The 21575-nt window shown below is 45.0% G+C and overlaps 1 protein-coding gene and 1 long non-coding RNA gene across 3 annotated transcripts in view; one reads left to right on the top strand and one right to left on the bottom strand.

The window, feature by feature from the left end:
* Positions 1-21575, bottom strand: part of LOC142251170 (uncharacterized) — a 179207-nt gene that overhangs the window by 117265 nt on the left and 40367 nt on the right. The window lies entirely within an intron of this gene.
* Positions 1-21575, top strand: part of LRCH2 (leucine rich repeats and calponin homology domain containing 2) — a 191016-nt gene that overhangs the window by 145613 nt on the left and 23828 nt on the right. For both annotated transcript variants that reach the window (XM_075323711.1, XM_075323710.1), the window contains 2 exons: positions 1440-1497; positions 11627-11739. In XM_075323711.1, coding sequence (XP_075179826.1) covers positions 1440-1497; positions 11627-11739 — 171 coding nt within the window. The remainder of the gene's footprint in view (positions 1-1439; positions 1498-11626; positions 11740-21575) is intronic.

Here is a 21575-nt window from a genome sequence, read left to right as displayed (position 1 = left end):
TTGCAGAATACTCACCTGACCCCGCGATGCTGTCTCCACGGTGCTGTCCCCGGTTTCCAGGTCCTGAGTGCGGTGAATAATCGATGAATATAATGAACGGCGGTCAGGAGCTGGAGGCAGCAGAGCTGAACAAAGCAGGTAAATATGGAAACTTTTTTTTTATTTCAGACCTGTGTTTTCTCCGGTACCTGTCACACGTGTGACCATAAGCATGCGTGTAACTTGTACCTGATTAAACACGGACGTCTGAAACCGGCCTAAAGCAAATCCTTTACGCCTGCAAAGTCAATGAGAATACTACATACATGGAGTATTTTCTCCTTGCAGATTTGGTGCAGAAAATAATCTGCGGCATGTCTATAGTCTTTCAGCGTTTTTCCATCCATTGACTTCAATTTGAAAAAATATCAAAACGCATAAAAAAATGTACGTTTTTCCTGCCGGGAGATGCAGAAATGTCAGCAGCCAAATACCCTAAAAATGATTTATGTTATAAAAGATTCTATATAGATATGATATGATATGATATATATTATATTGTATATGATATATATTTGATATGATAGTGTATATATTATATGATATGATATATTATGTTCTGATATATATTATGATATTTAATATATATCATATAATGTATAATATCATATGATATATATATGATATATATTATATATGATATATTATGATATTATATAATATATAAGAAAATATATAATATTTATATTATATATATTTTATATTATATTATGATGCATTATATTTATTATATAATTTTATATTATATATTTTATATTATATCATATATTTTATATTATATATATTTTATATTATATATTTTATATTATATTTTTATTATATTATATAATATATAATATATTTTATATTATATTATACTGTATGAAGTAGACTCTCATGTTGATTCTGAAGTCTCCCGTTTCCATGCTTGAATTTGCTTAGTTTTTAGCCATTGACAATCAGTAACGCTGGAGTGTCTAAACTGCTTAGGAATTCCTAACCATTTTCTTATGTAGTAGAATGATTTGGAGATGACTTTGGGTGATGTAACAGAAACGACGGAGTTTGCACATGGTTCATGTCCCATTGTTTCTTATTAGTTCATCCCCGCTGTGTAAGCTTTTCCAAAGAAATTTTAACAAATTTGTCAGCTTAAGCCAAAGCTCCAATAAACCTAATCAGTGCCTTGTAATTATAAATTAGGCGTATGACCGGTGAGACGCTGCATTCTCCGGTGATAACTGCGAATCATCAGAGTTTAGGAATGTTGGATTAATGATGATTGAGAAATAGAAACAAAATATTCCTCTTGTGTTTTCCCGTAAAGTTTTTGCTGTAATGTAGTAATGTAGTTTGGAACTTAAAACAATTTAATTTTTTTTTTTTTTTTTTTATTTTATCGTGCCATTTTTGAATGACAGGATTGTGAAAGGTCCCATAGTAATTCCCCAACGCCGTTTGGATTGAAGCCCAGATCTGGTAAGCATTACTTATCCACTTGTGTCTCCCAGGAACTCCTTTCCCCAGAATTTGTATTTCTTGTGCTAAATATTCATGGAGATAAGTATCCATGGAAATGTAGTAATTTTTACATATACTCACGGGTGCATGGAGTTCGAAAATAGCTGCACTAAGTTTGTAAAGAAAATCACCAGGTTTTTGCCTTCTATTCTGAGATCAGCATAAGGTAGGGGCAGAGATCATAATTCCAGCTATGGCACTTACTGGGCTGCTTAGTGCAGTTGTGATAAAATCTCTGTATAATCAGCAGTAGATTATCATTACAGGACTACTTGGTGTGCTGCAGGTAGTCCAGCACATTCATGAGCTCTGTAGAACTGCTAGATCCGCAGCAGAGAAAACATTGATTTTATCAAAATGACAGTACTCAGCTCAGTAAATGACACATCACTGGAATCAGGGTCTCTGTCTCTACATTATGCTGCTCTCAGATGGGTGAGCAAAACCTGGTGACAGATTCCCTTTAAGGCTGCAATCTTAATTATATTCCAGACCCATTTGTATACCGTTTAGAACCTACTCAAAGTTTTACTTTTTTTTTTTTTTTTTTTTTTCATGGTATATGTCCTTCCCATTAATTAATTAACCCTTTCACGACCGGCCGATTTTTCGCTTTCCGTTTTTTTTTTTCGCCATTCTTTTTCTGAAAGACGTAACTTTTTTATTTTTCAGTCAATATGGTCATGTGAGGGCTCATTTTTTGCGGAACGAGCTGTACTTTTAAATGAAACCATCAGTTTTACCATATTGTGTACTAGAAAATGGCAAAAAAATTCCAAATGCTGAAAAATTGCAAAAAAAGTGCGATAGCACTATGGTTTTTGAGATATTTTATTCACTGTGTTCACTATATGGTAAAACTGATGTGTGGGTGTGATGCCTCAGGTCAGTGCGAGTTCGTAGACACCAAACATGTATAGGTTTACTTTTATATAAGGGGTTAAAAAAAAATCGGAAGTTTGTCCGAAAAAAGTGGCGCACGTTTTACGCCATATTCCGTGACCCGTAGCGTTCTCATTTTTCGGGATCTTAGGCTCAATGACGGCTTATTTTTTGCGTCTCGAGCTGACGTTTTTAACGGTACCATTTTTGCGCAGATGCTACGTTTTGATCGCCTCTTATTGCATTTTGCGCAAAAGTTGTGGCGACAAAAAAACGTCGTTTTGGCGTTTGGAATTTTTTTGCCGCTACGCCGTTTACTGATCAGATTAATTGATTTTATATTTTGATAGATCGGGCGTTTCTGAACGCGGCGATACCAAATGTGTGTATATTTTTTATTTTTTTAACCCTTTAATTTTCAATGGGGCGAATGGGGGGTGATTTGAACTTTTAGGTTTTTTTGTTTTTTTTTAATTTTTTAAAACTTATTTTTTTACTTTTTTTTTTTTATTTTACTAGTCCCCCTAGGGGGCTATTGCGATCAGCATTCCGATCGCTCTGCAGTATCTGCTGATCACAGCTGGAAGGCTGTAAACAGCAGATACGCTGTCTTTCTTTTTCGCTCCTAATTGGGAGACCCAGACAATTGGGTGTATAGCTATTGCCTCCGGAGGCCACACAAAGTATTACACTTAAAAGTGTAAGGCCCCTCCCCTTCTGGCTATACACCCCCAGTGGGATCACTGGCTCACCAGTTTTGTGCTTTGTGCGAAGGAGGCAACACATCCACGCATAGCTCCACTGTTTAGTCAGCAGTAGCTGCTGACTATGTCGGATGGAAGAAAAGAGGGCCCATACAGGGCTCCCAGCATGCTCCCTTCTCACCCCACTTCATGTCGGAGGTGTTTGTTAAGGTTGAGGTACCCATTGCGGGTACGGAGGCTGGAGCCCACATGCTGCTTCCTTCCCCATCCCTTTTTACAGGGCTCTGGGTGAAGTGGGATTCTATCAGTCTCCAGGCACTGAGACCGTGCTCCATCCACAGCCCCTGGTATCTGCTGGACATGGAGCGGAGTATCTTCAGGGACATGGCCCTGCTACATGGAGGTACTCTGTGTCCCTGTGGGGACCGCGCAGACACACGGCAGCACTGCTGGGTGTGTTAGTGCGCCAGGGACAGCGGCGCTGTCCGCACTAGTGCCATCGCACACCACAGCGTTGCTGGGTGTGTTAGTGTATTGGGTGACTACTGCGCTAACCGCCGCTGCCATTTTTATTTAAGGCGCCGCTGGGATTTGTGGTGCGCCGGGGACTTCCGCGCCGGCCAGCACTGATATGCCGGCCGCGCTTATTAACTCGAGTCCCCGGCTTCTGGGCCTAGTCTCCCTTCGTTACCGCCCACAGGCCTGACAGTCAGGGTAGGGGCGTGACGCTGCATAGCACAGCAGCGCTGAGAGCTGGAGTATGTTTTGCATACTCCACCCCTCTCACTGTGTGCACTGTGAAACCGGATTCCCGCACTTTCTCAGGCACGCCCACGGCTTCCTTCCCTACACAGGACGCCGGCAGCCATTCTTGTCAGTGTTTTCTGTACGATACAGAGACAAGTGTGGAAGGCCCTGGCATTCTGATAGTCACACAATCGCTGCAACAGGCGTTAAGCAGCACCTGTGGTGCTAACCCCACTAGTGCAGAAGTGCACTTATAGATATGCTTGTACTATATACATTGCACTGTTTGGTCGCACGTTGTATATACCCTCCTGGATTGTGCGGAGGAGTTATCAGCATATTCTCTGTGTAAAACAAAGGTGCAGAACCACATGTTTTTCTATGCAGCCGGTACAGCATGTACGGCTATACGGCCGGCAGGTTACATAGACCCCCATTATATCCAACTCAGCCGGAGTCTCTGCTAATGGCCAGAGGATGAGGACGGTGTCTGCAGTATTTACTGACAGATTTTCTGAGACTATGGCTATGATACTAGAAGCCTAGCAGTCCGGACATGTCTCTCACAACATGGGCACTGTTGAATCATTGATCCATGGCCCCCCTCAGTGTGAACAACTAACAGCTCCGGGAATGTCACATGCATCCCAGAGTCACGGCTCTGCACAGACGTCAGTCCCAGACAGCCTAAGCGGGCTCACTATGAGCGGCCCTCGGTTGCATCAGGGTCCTAGCAGAAGGACTCTCTGTGTAATGAGGCGGAAGTAGCGGCTCAGGATTCTGATCCTGAGACCGCTCTCAATCTGGATACACCTAATGGTGACGCCATAGTGAATAATCTTATAGCGTCCATCAATAGAATGTTGGTTATTTCTCACCCAGCTCCTCCAGTGGAGGAGTCAGCTTCACGTATTTTTCTGGACCACTCTGCCTTCAGAGAGGCAGTCCAGGAACACCACACTTATCCAGATATGCGCTTCTCCAAACGGCTTAGGATACACGTTATCCCTGCCCCCTGACGTGGTCAAGGACTGGACCCAGTGTCCCAAGCGGCATCCTCCAATCTCCAGGCTTGTAGCTAGATCCATAGTTGCAGTGGGAGATGGACCTGCACTTAAAGATGCCACTGACAGACAGATGGATCTCTGGTCTAAATCCATCTATGAGACTGTCGGCGCACCGTTGGCTCCAGCATTCTCACCTTTGGGGCACTCCAAGCTATTTCAGCTTGTCTTACACAGATTGACACGGTTACACGTACATCTGTGCCGCAGGTGGCATCCTTAACCTCTCAAATGTCTGCATTTGTTTCTTACGCGATTCAGGTTGCCCTAGACTCTGCGAACCGTACGGCAGTAGCCTCCGCTGCTCCGTGTTTTTAAGCAGAGCCTGGTCTGCTCGTTAAGTGAATGGAAGGCAGATTCTGCTTCCAAAAAAAAAAAAGGTTGCTTAACCAGTTGCCTTTTTCTGCTGACCGACTGTTTGGTGAGCGTTTGGATGTAACCATTAAACAGTCCAGGGGTAAGGATTCATCCTTTCCTCAGCCCGGACACAACAAACCCCAACAGAGCAGGAGGCAGTCGTGGTTTCGGTCTTTTCGAGGCTCGGGCAGGTCCCATTTTTCCTCGTCCAATGTGGACTCAAAAGGATCAGAGGAGCTCAGATTCTTGGCGGGCTCAGTCACGCCCAAAAAAGAGACAGTCTGAAAACCCGCTTCCAAGGCGGCTTCCTCATGACTTGCGGCCTCCTCTCTCCGCATCCTCGGTCGGTAGCAGGCTCACCCGCCTTGGCGATATTTATCTGCCATAGGTCAATGACCGTTGGGTGTGAGACATTCTGTCTCACGGGTACAGGATAGAGCTCACTTCTCGTCCTCCAACTCGATTCTTCAGAACTTCTCCACCTCCCGGCCGAGCCGCTGCTCTTCTGCAAACAGGGTGCACTCTATAGGCAGAAAGAGTGATGACCCCCGTTCCTCTTCAGGAACAAGGTCACGGTTTTTACCCCAAATTATTTGCGGTGCCTATAAGAACGGGCCGTTCCGTCCCGTTCTGGATCTAAAACTGCTCAGCAAGCTCGTGGACACCAGGCGGTTCCGGATGGAATCCCTCCGCCATGTCATCGCCTCAATGTCCCAAGGAGATTTCCTAGCATAATTAGGCATCAAGGATGCTTATCCACACGTGCCGATTGATCCAGAGCACTAGCGTTTCTACGCTTCGTTATAGGAGACGAACACCTTCTGTTCGTAGCTCTACCTTCCGGCTAGCGACAGTCCCACTGGTCTTCGCCAAGGTCAGGGCAGCAGTAGTCACAGTCCTGCACTCTCAGGGTCACTCTGTGATCCCATATTTAGACGATCTACTTGTCAAGGCACTCTCTTAGGAAACATGCCGACACTGCCCGAACGTTGCGCTGGAGTCTCTCTAGAGTTTTGGGTGGATCATCAACTTTTTGAAGTCAGATCCGACCCCGACCCTATCGCTAACATATCTAGGCATGGAGTTTCATACTCTCTCAGCGATAGTGAAGCTTCCGCTAGACAAACAGCATTCACTACGGGCTGCAATCTCTTCTTTAAGAACCAGTCGCACACATTGAGACGCCTCATGCACTTCCTACGTAAGATGGTAGCAATGGAGGCAGTTCTTTTCGCGCAGTTTCATCTGCGTCCACTACAATGTGACTTTCTCCGCCAATGGGACGGGGAGTCGACCTCCCTCAACAGAGTCGTCTTTCTTTCTCAGGCGGCCAAGGAATCTCTACGGTGGTGGCTTCTTCCCACCTCATGGTCAAAAAGAAGGTCCTTCCTATCCCCATCCTGGGCGATAGTTACGACAGACGCGAGTCTATCAGGGTGGGGAGCAGTTTTTCTCCACCACAGCGCTCAGGGTACGTGGACTCAGCAAGAGTCCACCCTTCAGATCAATGTTCTTGAACACAGAGCAGTGTATCTTGCCCTACAAACCTTCCAACAGCAGCTGGACAGCAAGCAAATCCGACTTCAGTCGGACAACTCCACAGCGGTGGCATACATCAACCACCAAGGAAGAACGCGCAACCGGCAAGCCTTCCAGGAAGTCCGGCAGGTTCTGATGTGGGTGGAAGACACGGCATCCACCATATCCACAGTTCACATCCCAGGCGTGGAAAACTAGGAAGCTGACTTCCTAAGTCGCCGGGGTGTGGCCGAAAGGGTATGGTCTCTTCACCCGGACGGGTTTCAGGAGATCTGGCGCCGCTGACAGAGGCCGGACGTCGATCTAATGGCGTCACGGCACAACAACAATGTGCCAGCTTCATTGCACGGTTTCACAATCATCGAGCTCTGGCGGCAGACGCCTTAGTTCAGCATTGGTCGCAGTTCCAGCTACCTTATGTGCCACCTCTGGCATTGTTGCCCAGAGTGCTCCGCTAGATCAGGACCGACTGCGGCCGCGCCATCCTCGTCGCTACAGATTGGCCGAGGATGTTGTGGTTCCCGGTTCTGTGGTGCCTCACGGTAGGCTAACCGGGGGCACTACCAGACCAATCAGACTGGCTGTCTCAAGGGCCATTCTTCCATTTGAATTCTACGGCCCTCAACCTGATGGTGTGGCATTGAGTCCTGGAACCTAGTGTCGTCAGGATTACCTCAGGACGAGGTTGCCATCATGAGACAGGCTAGCATACCAACGTCCGCCAATTGACCACAGGACGTGGAAGATATTCTTATCTCGGCGCTCGGCGCAGGGTGTTTCTCCCTGGCCGGTTGCATCGTCTATGTTTCCTTCCTTCCTGCAATCTAGGTTGGAAAAAGGGTTGTCGCTCAGTTCCCTTTAGGGACAAGTCTCAGCGCTATCTGTATTTTTTCAGAAACGACTTCCTCAGGTACGCACGTTCCTACGGGGAGTTTGTCGTCTCAGCACTCCGTACAAGCGGCCGTTAGAGCCCTGGGATCTGAACAAGGTTCTAATTGCTCTCCAGATGCCGCCTTTCGAGCCTTTGAAAGAGGTCTCCCTTCCCGCTTTTCTCGGGAAGTGGCCTTCTAGTAACGGTTTCGTCTCTTAGGAGAGTTTCCGAGCTAGCAACGCTCTCATACAAATCTCCCTTCCTGGTCCTTCACCAGGACAGGGTAGTTCTGCGTCCGATTCCGGAATTTCTCCCTAAGGTGGTATCCCACTTTCATATCAATCAGGATATCACCTCACCTTTCTTGTGTCCTCGTCCAGTCCATCAATTTCAGAAGGATTTGCATCTGTTGGTTCTGGTGACAGCACTCAGGTTCTACTTCCCGCATGGCGCTCCTGCGCCACCCGGATGCACTCTTTGTCCTTGTCGCTGGTCGGCGTAAAAAGTCGCAAGCTTCTGAATCCACCCTGGCTCGGGGGATCGAGGAACCAATTCTTGAAACCTACAGTTCTACTGGGCTTCTGGTTCTCTCAAGGCTGAAGGCCCATTCTACCAGAGCCGTGGGTGCATCCTGGGCATTACGGCACCAGGCTACGGCTCAGCAGGTGTGTCAGGCACCTACCTGATTGAGTCTGCATACTTTTACCAAGCATTTTCAGGTGCATACCTACGCTTCGGCAGACGCCAGCCTAGGTAGATAAGTCCTTCAGGCGGCGTTTGCCCACCTGTAGGAAAGGGCTGTTTGACGGCCCTATCACGAGGTATTCTTTTACCCACCCAGGGACTGCTTTTGGACGTCCCAATTGTCTGGGTCTCCCAATTAGGAGCGAAAAAGAAGAAGGGAATTTTGTTTACTTACCGTAAATTCCTTTTCTTCTAGCTCCAATTGGGAGACCCAGCACCCGCCCTGTTTTCTCGGGGTTTTTCTGTTTTTTCGGGTACACATGTTGTTCATGTGGTATGGTTCAGTTCTCCGATGTTTCCTCGGATTGAATTGGTCTTTAAACCAGTTATTGGCTTTCCTCCTTCTTGCTTTGGCACTAAAACTGGTGAGCCAGTGATCCCACTGGGGGTGTATAGCCAGAAGGGGAGGGGCCTTACACTTTTAAGTGTAATACTTTGTGTGGCCTCCGGAGGCAATAGCTATACACCCAATTGTCTGGGTCTCCCAATTGGAGCTAGAAGAAAAGGAATTTACGGTAAGTAAACAAAATTCCCTTCTTCTCTTTTGCTGTGCCCCGGGCACAGCGAAAGTGAAACCAATTCATGTGTAGTACAGGAGTCATCACATGACCCTGTACTACCATGACAACTATCGGGAGTCACGTGATCGCGTCACGTGACTTCCGGTTTCGGCGGTAAGTAAAACTTTACCGCGATTGCGCTTATAATGGCGCTGTCATGTATTGACAGCGCCATTATAAGGGGTTAATCGGCACGAGCAGATAACGATTCTGCTCGTGCCTAGCAGGCACACATCTCAGCTGTGAAAATCAGCTGAGATGTGTGCCGATCGCGGCATGCTGCCGCCGGAGGACCGCGGGCAGTAAGATTATGTCATTTAGGACGTAATTTTACGGCCCGCGGTCGTTAAGGGGTTAATAATGTATGTGAGGACTGCGTGGCAAACATACCTCTGTCTTCACTAGCTCTCGTGTATCAGTACAGCTTCATTCCAGTACTTATTTCTTCTTCTAAACCCTGTGAAGGATCTGTTCTCCCTGTGCTGACACACTGGTACTGAGCAGGATTTGATTCCTTACCTGCAGAGTCTGCCATCGGCTTTTTTTTTTTTTTTCTACTTTTATATATTACATGTTACTGATCCCCTTTCCCTGGTGATGGCTGTGAATATTCTACCTACACACTGATTCAGTAGCACTAACAAAATCTGCCCTCCCTGAAAACTTGAATGCTTTCCTGCCTCTCCACACTCCCCCCTGTCCTATACATCCTCCCTTGAACAATGAGAGGGAAAGGGGAGGAGAAGCTGAGGGAGCGGACACGGTGTGCTGCTGAATAATAAAAAGATCTATGTATCTGTAGTGTGTGATGTGCTAGCAGAGGGAGCTGTATACATCAGTCATCCAACCTCTGGCGCCGCTTAATGTTTTTTTGAAGCCTGTCTTGGAAGCTGATTACAGACCATGTCACTTGGTTTTTTTTTCCCGTATCTTGCAGTCGCTCCTTTGTAAAGCGCGTGTGCAACAAATACGAAAGTGAAATCTCTGCTTGTGGTTCAACTGGGCTGTTTCTTCCGAGTCTCCTCTTCGGATGTGTGTTCACCTTCCCAGATGCGGTCAGTCACAGCTCCGCAGCGTCTGTGACCTCTAGAGTAGCTGTGGAGCTGTGATCAGCAGCGTCTGGGCAGGTGAAACGCGTTCCCAGAGGAGTCAAAGAAGAAACGCCCAGTTGAGCCATAAGAAAAGATTTCACATACTCACATTGGTGCACACTTTCTGTACAATGGAGAAAAGCATCACAGTACAGAAAAAAATGGCAAAATTGGGGAGACCAGTGTTTTTTTTTTTTTTTTTTTTTTTTAGGTAAAAAAAAAAAAAAGGGGTGACCAGTCAGCTGATACATGCTGTCAAAACCGTGGTCAGCAGTTATCAGTCACTGGGTGTATGATCACAGCCGGATGTGTTTCAAAGGAAAATCTACTTAAAATGGCTACCAAGGACTAGTTGTACAGGGGGTCCCCAGCAGCTTCTCCCTACTCGCTGATTGTGACTGACAGGTCTCTGCCTACACGCCTGTATGAGTAGTTCAGTGTGGCGGCGTGGTCCATGGCAGCTATTACAACAAAAAAAAAAAAAAAATTATATATAATATAATATATGGCACACGTTCCCCTGTGCTGCCCATGGCCCCCTATGGATGGCACATGTCCCCCTGTGTTTGTTTGATATGACCCCGTATGGATGGCACACGTCCCCCTGTGCTGCCTATGGATGGCACACGTCCCCCTGTGCTGCCCATGGCCCCCATGCTACTGCCCATAGTAAAATAAAAAAACGCTTTACTTACCTTCTCCAGCGCTGTCCTCCCGGTGTCTCCCTCCGTGCTGCTGAGCTCCCGCACTTCCTGGTTCTCTGTGCCGGTCATGTGATCGGCACAGCAGCGTGACGACATCTCTGCGTGCCTGATCACAGCGGCAGCAGGGAGACCGGGGAGACACCAGGATATGAGCGCTGAAGGCGGTAAGTAGAGGTTTTTTTATTTTACTATGGGAAGCAGAATGGGGGCCATATCTAACACTGGGAGGAGAGGAGGGTCATGTGCCATCAAAGGGGGGTGCAGGCACATATAATATGCGCCGCTCCCCCGGCCCATCACTGTGGTGCGGTTTCAGCGCCACGGGGATGGACAGCGGCAGTGCATATTATATGAGCGGGAGCAGGAGATCTCCCACTGCCTCCTGCAGCCTTCACCAGCCTGCCTCAGCCTCCAGAGCTGCCCCCACCTCCCCTGGACCCTGTAGTAAATAATCCTTATTCGGATTATAAGACGCACCCCCTAATTTCCCCCAAAATTTGGGGGAACAAAAGTGCATCTTATAAAGCGAAAAATATGGTATATCTCTATAATTTTTTTTCTTGATTGTTTTTTTTTTTTATTATACCATTGATAAGTGTGGTGGTGAATGCTCTGGAGGTCTCAAATCTGCCCTGACCCTTTTTATAGCGCTTGCCTGCAGTTTCTGTTTACTCCTTACACCATGTAAGCGGAGTGCAGGCATACTTGTGGCGGAGTTTATGCAGCGATACTAACCCTTTGATTTGTTTCTGATGATTTGAGGGGTTTATTTTGTGCATATTTTTACAGTTTCAGTCACATTTTTGTTTCCTTTTTTATTTCAGCTTTTAGTCGCTCTTCTCGTCAAGAATATGGGTCGTTAGATCCAGGTTTCACAATGCGAAGAAAAATGGAACATCTCAGAGAAGAAAGGGAGCAGATAAAGCAGCTGCGGAACGTATGTGAGACTGGGGGCTGCACTGCCCCCACCAAATACCAAATTCTCAGCAGAATATAATGGGAGTGTGCATCATGTGTGAGAAGGATTCAGGCAAAAAGGATTTGCCTATAGCAACCAGACAAATGTTCTAAATTTGCCAGATTTCAGGGATTGTGTCTCCTACTGTCCCGTGGCTGCAAGACTGCAGCTACTAAGAATGGCGCGGCTGGCTACGAATACACCCTGCTGCAATGTTCAAAGTCTGACACTGACAAAAATAGCGAGCAATGGGCTCCTATATAATAAATTCAGTTGAAGCCATGTGACCGCTCCATGCAGCTCCTACTGGATGCAGTCTCTCTGCCACTACAGAATGTGAGGCCTAAAGGCTGCTTTACACGCAGCAACCTCTCTAGCGATGTCGCTCGTGAAAGCACCCGCCCCCGTCGTGTGTGTCACGGGCAAATTGCTGCCCGTGGTGCACATTTTCGCTAGTACCCAGCGCACAATATCGCTGGTACGCGTCACACAGCCTTACCTGCCTAACTATGTCGCTCTGGCCGGCAAACTGCCTCTTTTCTAAGGGGGAGGTTCGTGCGGCGTCTCAGTGATGTCACACGGCAGGTGTCCAATTTAAGCGGAGGGGCGGAGAGCAGGCGCATGATAGTCACGCCCACCTTGTTGCCGGAGGATGCAGGTACAGAGTTGTTCGTCGTTCCTGGGGTGTCGCACAAAGCGATTTGTGCTGCCTCGGGAACGACGAACAACCTGCGTCCAGCACCATCAACGATATTTGGGATTTGAACAACGATCAACGATTAGGTGAGTATTTTTGATCGTTAGCGGTCGCTCGTACGTGTCACACACGACGTCGCTAACGAGGCCAGATGTGCGTCACGAATTCCGTGACCCCAACGACATCTCTTTAGCGATGTCGTTGCGTGTAAAGCCCCCTTAAGTCCCCTGTTTTGGCAATTGGTGGGGCACCCAGAGGTGCAGTCAATGTTGATTTTAAGACTAACAGATTGAAATGTTCTTTTGCGATTTTAAATTATATACAGTATATCACAATTGAGTACACCCCTCACATTTTTGCAAAAAAAGGGGGGAAGTATACCAAAAATTGGGATCACCAACACAATAATATAAGTAAAAAACTGGTTTTTATTATAACATTATCTCAAAAACAAACTGTGGACATAGCACGGCTCCAGGGACAGGCAGGAGCACACAAACAGACAATTAAAAACATTTAAAAAGCCAGAATGGCAAAAATCCCCAACACGCCAGCCTCCAAAAGTTATAACAATATGAAATGATACCCCTCACAAGGTAAATAAACCCCGCAGACAGTGTATTACAGGTGACAATGCTCCGGATGTATCCCATATAATAAAGGGAACCAAGGGGAACCTATCAGCTATACCTTATAAGTAAACTCTACAGACAATATATTGCAGATGACAATGCTCAGGATATATCCAATATAGTGAAAGGAGCCAGTGGAACCTATCAGCTATACCTTATAGAGTGTCATATACCTATTAATAGTAACCACATAAATGAGAGGGTTAACTGGTGTAACTCATGAGGTATACAAGTACAAAAATGTGGCTAATGTACCCAAGTTATGCATCTAGAGGAGAGGATTAGATCGTATATTGGTCATGCTATGTTATAATAGCAGACCGTAATCACAAACCCCTGATGCAAAATGAGCAGTCACCTAGAAATATATGACAAAATTCATGTCAGTGCAGAGTCTGAAGCAGGTGTAAGGGTAACCTGAATAATCAGTCAGATAGACAAGGAACCATACTTACACCTGACAGACCTGCAGCAATACCAGGGAAAGTGAGGAGGGTAAGTGCATAATAAGAGGTAGGTGGCGTGTGTCCCCACGCGTATCGCCACCGCACGTGTGGCTTCCTCAGGGGAGAGAAAATGCACCATAAATCACCAAGTGTGCTATATATATATATGTAAGGGTGTAAGTAATTACTCACCAGTCTGTGAGTCATGGAAATCTAGCGACGGCCGCCGCCATCTTGGATACGTCACATGACACGCAAAGCCACAACCCACTAACAATCTGCGCATGCGCGGGTATACCCGATGTTACTCAATAAGAGTAACAACTTTTGTGAATTGCCCTAGTGTAACAGCAGCGTAAAGCGAGCTGAAGCGCAAACAATGAAAGCTACAATATCATAGAAGCAGAAATTGACAGATAGCTAGATGGAAATAACCTTAAACAGTAAAATGTTTATAGCATCAACAAGTAACGCGCATTAAACATAAAATGGCCAAAAATAGCCGACCTATAAGAGGGGAAATAATAAATTTGGCTTCTTTAATGCCTGGTTAACCAGATTAGAGAAAAAGAAGCGTCAAATTTATATAGCACCCCCTAAGGGATTGAGCAGCGAAGGGGCCAAATATCCCAATACATGTGTTCAAAATCAGGGAAACCAAGATCAGGTTGAACATAGGGCACCCCCAAATATCAGAGCAGTCAAAAAAGAAAAATGATAAATATATATATATATATCAAAGAGGAAATCTCACAGACCCCTGATCCTTAGACCAAAAAATATATATATTCCTCCTTCTTTCCACCAAACAATAAGCATAATATCTTCTTGAATAAAGCTGATAGGGGGGGCAAATGGTTCAAAGAGAACTTAGACATGGCTATATCCCTTAACACAGACTTCAGCTATAATAACCTAGATCCCTAGGTAATCCTAAGGTCATAGAACGCCCCAAATCCTATAAGATCCTCCAAATAAGCCGGATCCAAGGGTTCACAAAAAATGTCCAATATTCTGATCCATATCATGCAAACGCTGACAAGAGTCCAGTCCATAACTTCAAGATGAAACACGAAAGATCCAGATAAGGGTAGATACAAGGGACCCGCATTTTCACATGCAAAGTCCAAATGGAGCTACATTGAAGCCCAGTCCGGCTAAAAGGAATATTCCTGCGTTTCTTGGTCCAGCAATGAAAAGCCAAGTGGGGACTCCAAACACCTTGGTTCCAATGATGATAGAGGCCTCTTGTGTCGTTTGTCCCACATAAATTTTCGGACAGTCGCAGATCAAGAGATAGATCACGTTCTTGGAACGGCAGTTGTAATATTTTCTGCAAGAAATTGATGACTTGATATTGCGGGTCTTTGGATGGAGAAGAGTTTCCCGTGAAGTTGATCTGCATGCCTGCAGTGCGCTGGATATCACCTTTTTCGGATAGCCCCTTTTGCGTAGTCATCATCCAACTGGTTTTCTTCCAGAAGTTCAAGGAGATCACCAAAGGCCTGTCTCTCATCCGTTGGCAGGGTATCGATGAGGTCCGGGCGGCTATACAAGTATTTAAAAGTGAGTTGTCCTCCATGCTGGCTAGTATTTGCGTCTCCTGCTCTGCCTTGTTTCCCTCGGGGCAATTGGAGACCACAGCCGATTTCTCCCGCCCCTCCTTCTGGGATTTTGATTTGCGGTTACCCCTCCTGGTACGTCTTCTGGGTCGCTGGTGTCCGTAGATAAAAAATCACTCGTGGAGGGTTCCGAAGTCAACCCAGTGACTGTAGGGCCCCTACCATTTGCCCTACGTTTGTTGCCCTGATGTGTCCACTTGTAGACCTTGTTGTTAGCGTAGTCAGTTTTGTCACGTTGGAATTTATTTTTCTTCCCCTTAATAATGTCTTTTTCAAATAAATCTAAGATGTTTTTGAGTCTGGTTTGAAACGGGACTATTACAGACTGTCTGTCCAGTTGATTTAATATGTGTTCTTTATTTTTAATTTCCTCTTTAAGTTGTGTTAATAAAACACGGTCATGCTCCAAGAGCATATCAAGAAGGATAAGCGAACAGGTTTGAAGGCCCTGTTCCCAAATTATCCTGAACTGGGCATCAGTTTCCCAGGCTGGGAAAATTTGTACGCGGAGTCCACGAGGTATAATTTTTAATTTCTTGTACTCTTCTAATGTTCTAATGTTCCACCAAACCTTCACAACCCTCTTATGCAGGTTAATCAAATCTTGCATAAGTTGTTGATTTTCATCTTGTGGGTTAGAAGGAGTGATGGAGGCCCCAATAACATGCGTTGTGCCAAAAATATCCACAGACTGATGAGACCAAGCTGCCTCCCTTTCTGCCAGATCCATATGTCCACAGTATCAGAGAAAATACACAATAAGCTTAGTCAAACAAAATAACCCAGTATGGTTTCAGGTGTGCCTCCTTCCTGGAATAGGTGACTAGGGCACCAAATACTAGAGTCGACAAAAGGGAATAGAAAGGGCACCACCAAATGGGATCTCCAGGTATATGACAGAACATGCAAAAAAAGGGGGGAAGTATACCAAAAATTGGGATCACCAACACAATAATATAAGTAAAAAACTGGTTTTTATTATAACATTATCTCAAAAACAAACTGTGGACATAGCACGGCTCCAGGGACAGGCAGGAGCACACAAACAGACAATTAAAAACATTTAAAAAGCCAGAATGGCAAAAATCCCCAACACGCCAGCCTCCAAAAGTTATAACAATATGAAATGATACCCCTCACAAGGTAAATAAACCCCGCAGACAGTGTATTACAGGTGACAATGCTCCGGATGTATCCCATATAATAAAGGGAACCAAGGGGAACCTATCAGCTATACCTTATAAGTAAACTCTACAGACAATATATTGCAGATGACAATGCTCAGGATATATCCAATATAGTGAAAGGAGCCAGTGGAACCTATCAGCTATACCTTATAGAGTGTCATATACCTATTAATAGTAACCACATAAATGAGAGGGTTAACTGGTGTAACTCATGAGGTATACAAGTACAAAAATGTGGCTAATGTACCCAAGTTATGCATCTAGAGGAGAGGATTAGATCGTATATTGGTCATGCTATGTTATAATAGCAGACCGTAATCACAAACCCCTGATGCAAAATGAGCAGTCACCTAGAAATATATGACAAAATTCATGTCAGTGCAGAGTCTGAAGCAGGTGTAAGGGTAACCTGAATAATCAGTCAGATAGACAAGGAACCATACTTACACCTGACAGACCTGCAGCAATACCAGGGAAAGTGAGGAGGGTAAGTGCATAATAAGAGGTAGGTGGCGTGTGTCCCCACGCGTATCGCCACCGCACGTGTGGCTTCCTCAGGGGAGAGAAAATGCACCATAAATCACCAAGTGTGCTATATATATATATGTAAGGGTGTAAGTAATTACTCACCAGTCTGTGAGTCATGGAAATCTAGCGACGGCCGCCGCCATCTTGGATACGTCACATGACACGCAAAGCCACAACCCACTAACAATCTGCGCATGCGCGGGTATACCCGATGTTACTCAATAAGAGTAACAACTTTTGTGAATTGCCCTAGTGTAACAGCAGCGTAAAGCGAGCTGAAGCGCAAACAATGAAAGCTACAATATCATAGAAGCAGAAATTGACAGATAGCTAGATGGAAATAACCTTAAACAGTAAAATGTTTATAGCATCAACAAGTAACGCGCATTAAACATAAAATGGCCAAAAATAGCCGACCTATAAGAGGGGAAATAATAAATTTGGCTTCTTTAATGCCTGGTTAACCAGATTAGAGAAAAAGAAGCGTCAAATTTATATAGCACCCCCTAAGGGATTGAGCAGCGAAGGGGCCAAATATCCCAATACATGTGTTCAAAATCAGGGAAACCAAGATCAGGTTGAACATAGGGCACCCCCAAATATCAGAGCAGTCAAAAAAGAAAAATGATAAATATATATATATATATATCAAAGAGGAAATCTCACAGACCCCTGATCCTTAGACCAAAAAATATATATATTCCTCCTTCTTTCCACCAAACAATAAGCATAATATCTTCTTGAATAAAGCTGATAGGGGGGGCAAATGGTTCAAAGAGAACTTAGACATGGCTATATCCCTTAACACAGACTTCAGCTATAATAACCTAGATCCCTAGGTAATCCTAAGGTCATAGAACGCCCCAAATCCTATAAGATCCTCCAAATAAGCCGGATCCAAGGGTTCACAAAAAATGTCCAATATTCTGATCCATATCATGCAAACGCTGACAAGAGTCCAGTCCATAACTTCAAGATGAAACACGAAAGATCCAGATAAGGGTAGATACAAGGGACCCGCATTTTCACATGCAAAGTCCAAATGGAGCTACATTGAAGCCCAGTCCGGCTAAAAGGAATATTCCTGCGTTTCTTGGTCCAGCAATGAAAAGCCAAGTGGGGACTCCAAACACCTTGGTTCCAATGATGATAGAGGCCTACAGTGGAAGAGGAAAACACAGAAAAATGTAAAGGATTACAGACCACCAGATGGAAAAGAAATATTCGGGGCAGCCTACATGGTCTTGTAAAAACCGGTATAGAGTAAATCCTCATTTAGGCCATGTGGTGCCACACTCTTCAGAGTGTAGATCCATCTGGATTCCTTTTTCAGTAACTCATTCGTGCGGTTGCCACCCCTAATATTTTGGCTGACTGCGTCCACGATGAATACTCTCAAATTTACACGATGTCCCACATGTTTTGTTAAAAAATGAGAGGCCACGGAAGACAGGGTTTTGCCCTTAATCTGATCCGCAGACGCTGTATTGATGTTGGACAGGTGCTGTTGGACCCTTCTCCTTACCTCTTGTGTCGTTTGTCCCACATAAATTTTCGGACAGTCGCAGATCAAGAGATAGATCACGTTCTTGGAACGGCAGTTGTAATATTTTCTGCAAGAAATCTGTCCAGGAAAAATAGGTAAGGAGATATTATCATCAGCCACCATGTAAGGACAGATCGTACAGGCCCCGCACGGAAATGTCCCCTTCAATCTCGTCCCAGTCCCTAGATTGTAGGTGGGTCTCTGAAAATGACTCCTCGAGAGGACATCCCTCAGGTTCTGTGCCTTCCTAGCGACAAGTCTTGGTTTATCCTCGATAAAAGGATGTAATTTCTTATCGCTTCTGAGGATATCCCAGTTGTTCTGGAAAAGCCGATAAAGGTCATGCCACTGATTATTGTAAGGTGTAATCATACTCACTGATGACTTGATATTGCGGGTCTTTGGATGGAGAAGAGTTTCCCGTGAAGTTGATCTGCATGCCTGCAGTGCGCTGGATATCACCTTTTTCGGATAGCCCCTTTTGCGTAGTCTGTTAGACAAATCAAAAGCATGGAATTCAAAATCAGTCTGACTACTACAATTTCTTTTGAGCCTAATGAATTGACCCTTGGGGATGCCATTTTTGACATGCGTAGGGTGGAAGCTCTTGTAGTGTAATAAGCTGTTGGTGGCTGTTGGTTTCCGAAAAAGTGACGTTCTTAACCTGTTGTCATCTAGCGAGATTCTGAGATCTAAAAATTCAACCATATTACAAGATATTGTCGAGGTGAGTTTAATATTTAGAGTATTCACATTGAGGGTCGAGATGAAATTCTCACAATCTTCCAATGTGCCGGACCAGAGAAAAAGAATGTCATCAATGTATCTATACCACTGGATCACAGAGGTCTTAAAGTGATCCAGGGTATAGACCTGTGTCTCCTCCCACCACCCCAAAAAGATGTTAGCATAGGGTGGTGCACAGCACGCCCCCATCGCGGTCCCAGACGTCTGTCGATAGTATGCCCTATCAAATACAAAATAATTCTTGTCCAGTATCATATGTAAAAGGTCTAAAATAAAAGAATCATGTCTCCTATTCCCTGTTGTTTGGCGATCAAGATACACTGATACTGCATGTAATCCCAGATCATGGCGAATAGAAGTGTAGAGAGATTCTACGTCCAATGTTGCGATTAGAGTATTCGGTGGAATAGTAACCGTAGCCAGTTGTTCTATTAAATGGGAGGAGTCACGTACATACGAAGGGGAGGACTGTGCCAGTGATTGAAGATAAAAGTCCACATAGATACAGGGTCTCTCAAATAGACCGCCAATGCCTGAAACAATTGGTCTACCAGGAGGTTCTGGGCGTCCCTTATGAATTTTAGGCAACATATAGAAGGTGATTGTTACGTGATATTACCTTCTGATCCCACCAGTATTTTTAAAAAAAATCTTGACAGATTACTGTCTACGGCCCACACACAGAACATCATTTCCCTCAAGGAGAGGAATTTTTTGACTACCAAAAACCCGATAACACCCACCTTCTATATGTTGCCTAAAATTCATAAGGGACGCCCAGAACCTCCTGGTAGACCAATTGTTTCAGGCATTGGCGGTCTATTTGAGAGACCCTGTATCTATGTGGACTTTTATCCTCAATCACTGGCACAGTCCTCCCCTTCGTATGTACGTGACTCCTCCCATTTAATAGAACAACTGGCTACGGTTACTATTCCACCGAATACTCTAATCGCAACATTGGACGTAGAATCTCTCTACACTTCTATTCGCCATGATCTGGGATTACATGCAGTATCAGTGTATCTTGATCGCCAAACAACAGGGAATAGGAGACATGATTCTTTTATTTTAGACCTTTTACATATGATACTGGACAAGAATTATTTTGTATTTGATAGGGCATACTATCGACAGACGTCTGGGACCGCGATGGGGGCGTGCTGTGCACCACCCTATGCTAACATCTTTTTGGGGTGGTGGGAGGAGACACAGGTCTATACCCTGGATCACTTTAAGACCTCTGTGATCCAGTGGTATAGATACATTGATGACATTCTTTTTCTCTGGTCCGGCACATTGGAAGATTGTGAGAATTTCATCTCGACCCTCAATGTGAATACTCTAAATATTAAACTCACCTCGACAATATCTTGTAATATGGTTGAATTTTTAGATCTCAGAATCTCGCTAGATGACAACAGGTTAAGAACGTCACTTTTTCGGAAACCAACAGCCACCAACAGCTTATTACACTACAAGAGCTTCCACCCTACGCATGTCAAAAATGGCATCCCCAAGGGTCAATTCATTAGGCTCAAAAGAAATTGTAGTAGTCAGACTGATTTTGAATTCCATGCTTTTGATTTGTCTAACAGACTACGCAAAAGGGGCTATCCGAAAAAGGTGATATCCAGCGCACTGCAGGCATGCAGATCAACTTCACGGGAAACTCTTCTCCATCCAAAGACCCGCAATATCAAGTCATCAGTGAGTATGATTACACCTTACAATAATCAGTGGCATGACCTTTATCGGCTTTTCCAGAACAACTGGGATATCCTCAGAAGCGATAAGAAATTACATCCTTTTATCGAGGATAAACCAAGACTTGTCGCTAGGAAGGCACAGAACCTGAGGGATGTCCTCTCGAGGAGTCATTTTCAGAGACCCACCTACAATCTAGGGACTGGGACGAGATTGAAGGGGACATTTCCGTGCGGGGCCTGTACGATCTGTCCTTACATGGTGGCTGATGATAATATCTCCTTACCTATTTTTCCTGGACAGATTTCTTGCAGAAAATATTACAACTGCCGTTCCAAGAACGTGATCTATCTCTTGATCTGCGACTGTCCGAAAATTTATGTGGGACAAACGACACAAGAGGTAAGGAGAAGGGTCCAACAGCACCTGTCCAACATCAATACAGCGTCTGCGGATCAGATTAAGGGCAAAACCCTGTCTTCCGTGGCCTCTCATTTTTTAACAAAACATGTGGGACATCGTGTAAATTTGAGAGTATTCATCGTGGACGCAGTCAGCCAAAATATTAGGGGTGGCAACCGCACGAATGAGTTACTGAAAAAGGAATCCAGATGGATCTACACTCTGAAGAGTGTGGCACCACATGGCCTAAATGAGGATTTACTCTATACCGGTTTTTACAAGACCATGTAGGCTGCCCCGA

This window comes from Anomaloglossus baeobatrachus, chromosome 9 (genome assembly GCF_048569485.1).
Source record: "Anomaloglossus baeobatrachus isolate aAnoBae1 chromosome 9, aAnoBae1.hap1, whole genome shotgun sequence".
NCBI classification, from domain to species: domain Eukaryota; kingdom Metazoa; phylum Chordata; class Amphibia; order Anura; family Aromobatidae; genus Anomaloglossus; species Anomaloglossus baeobatrachus.
Note: the sequence above shows the minus strand (reverse complement) of the source record. Positions and strands in the feature narration are given on the sequence as shown.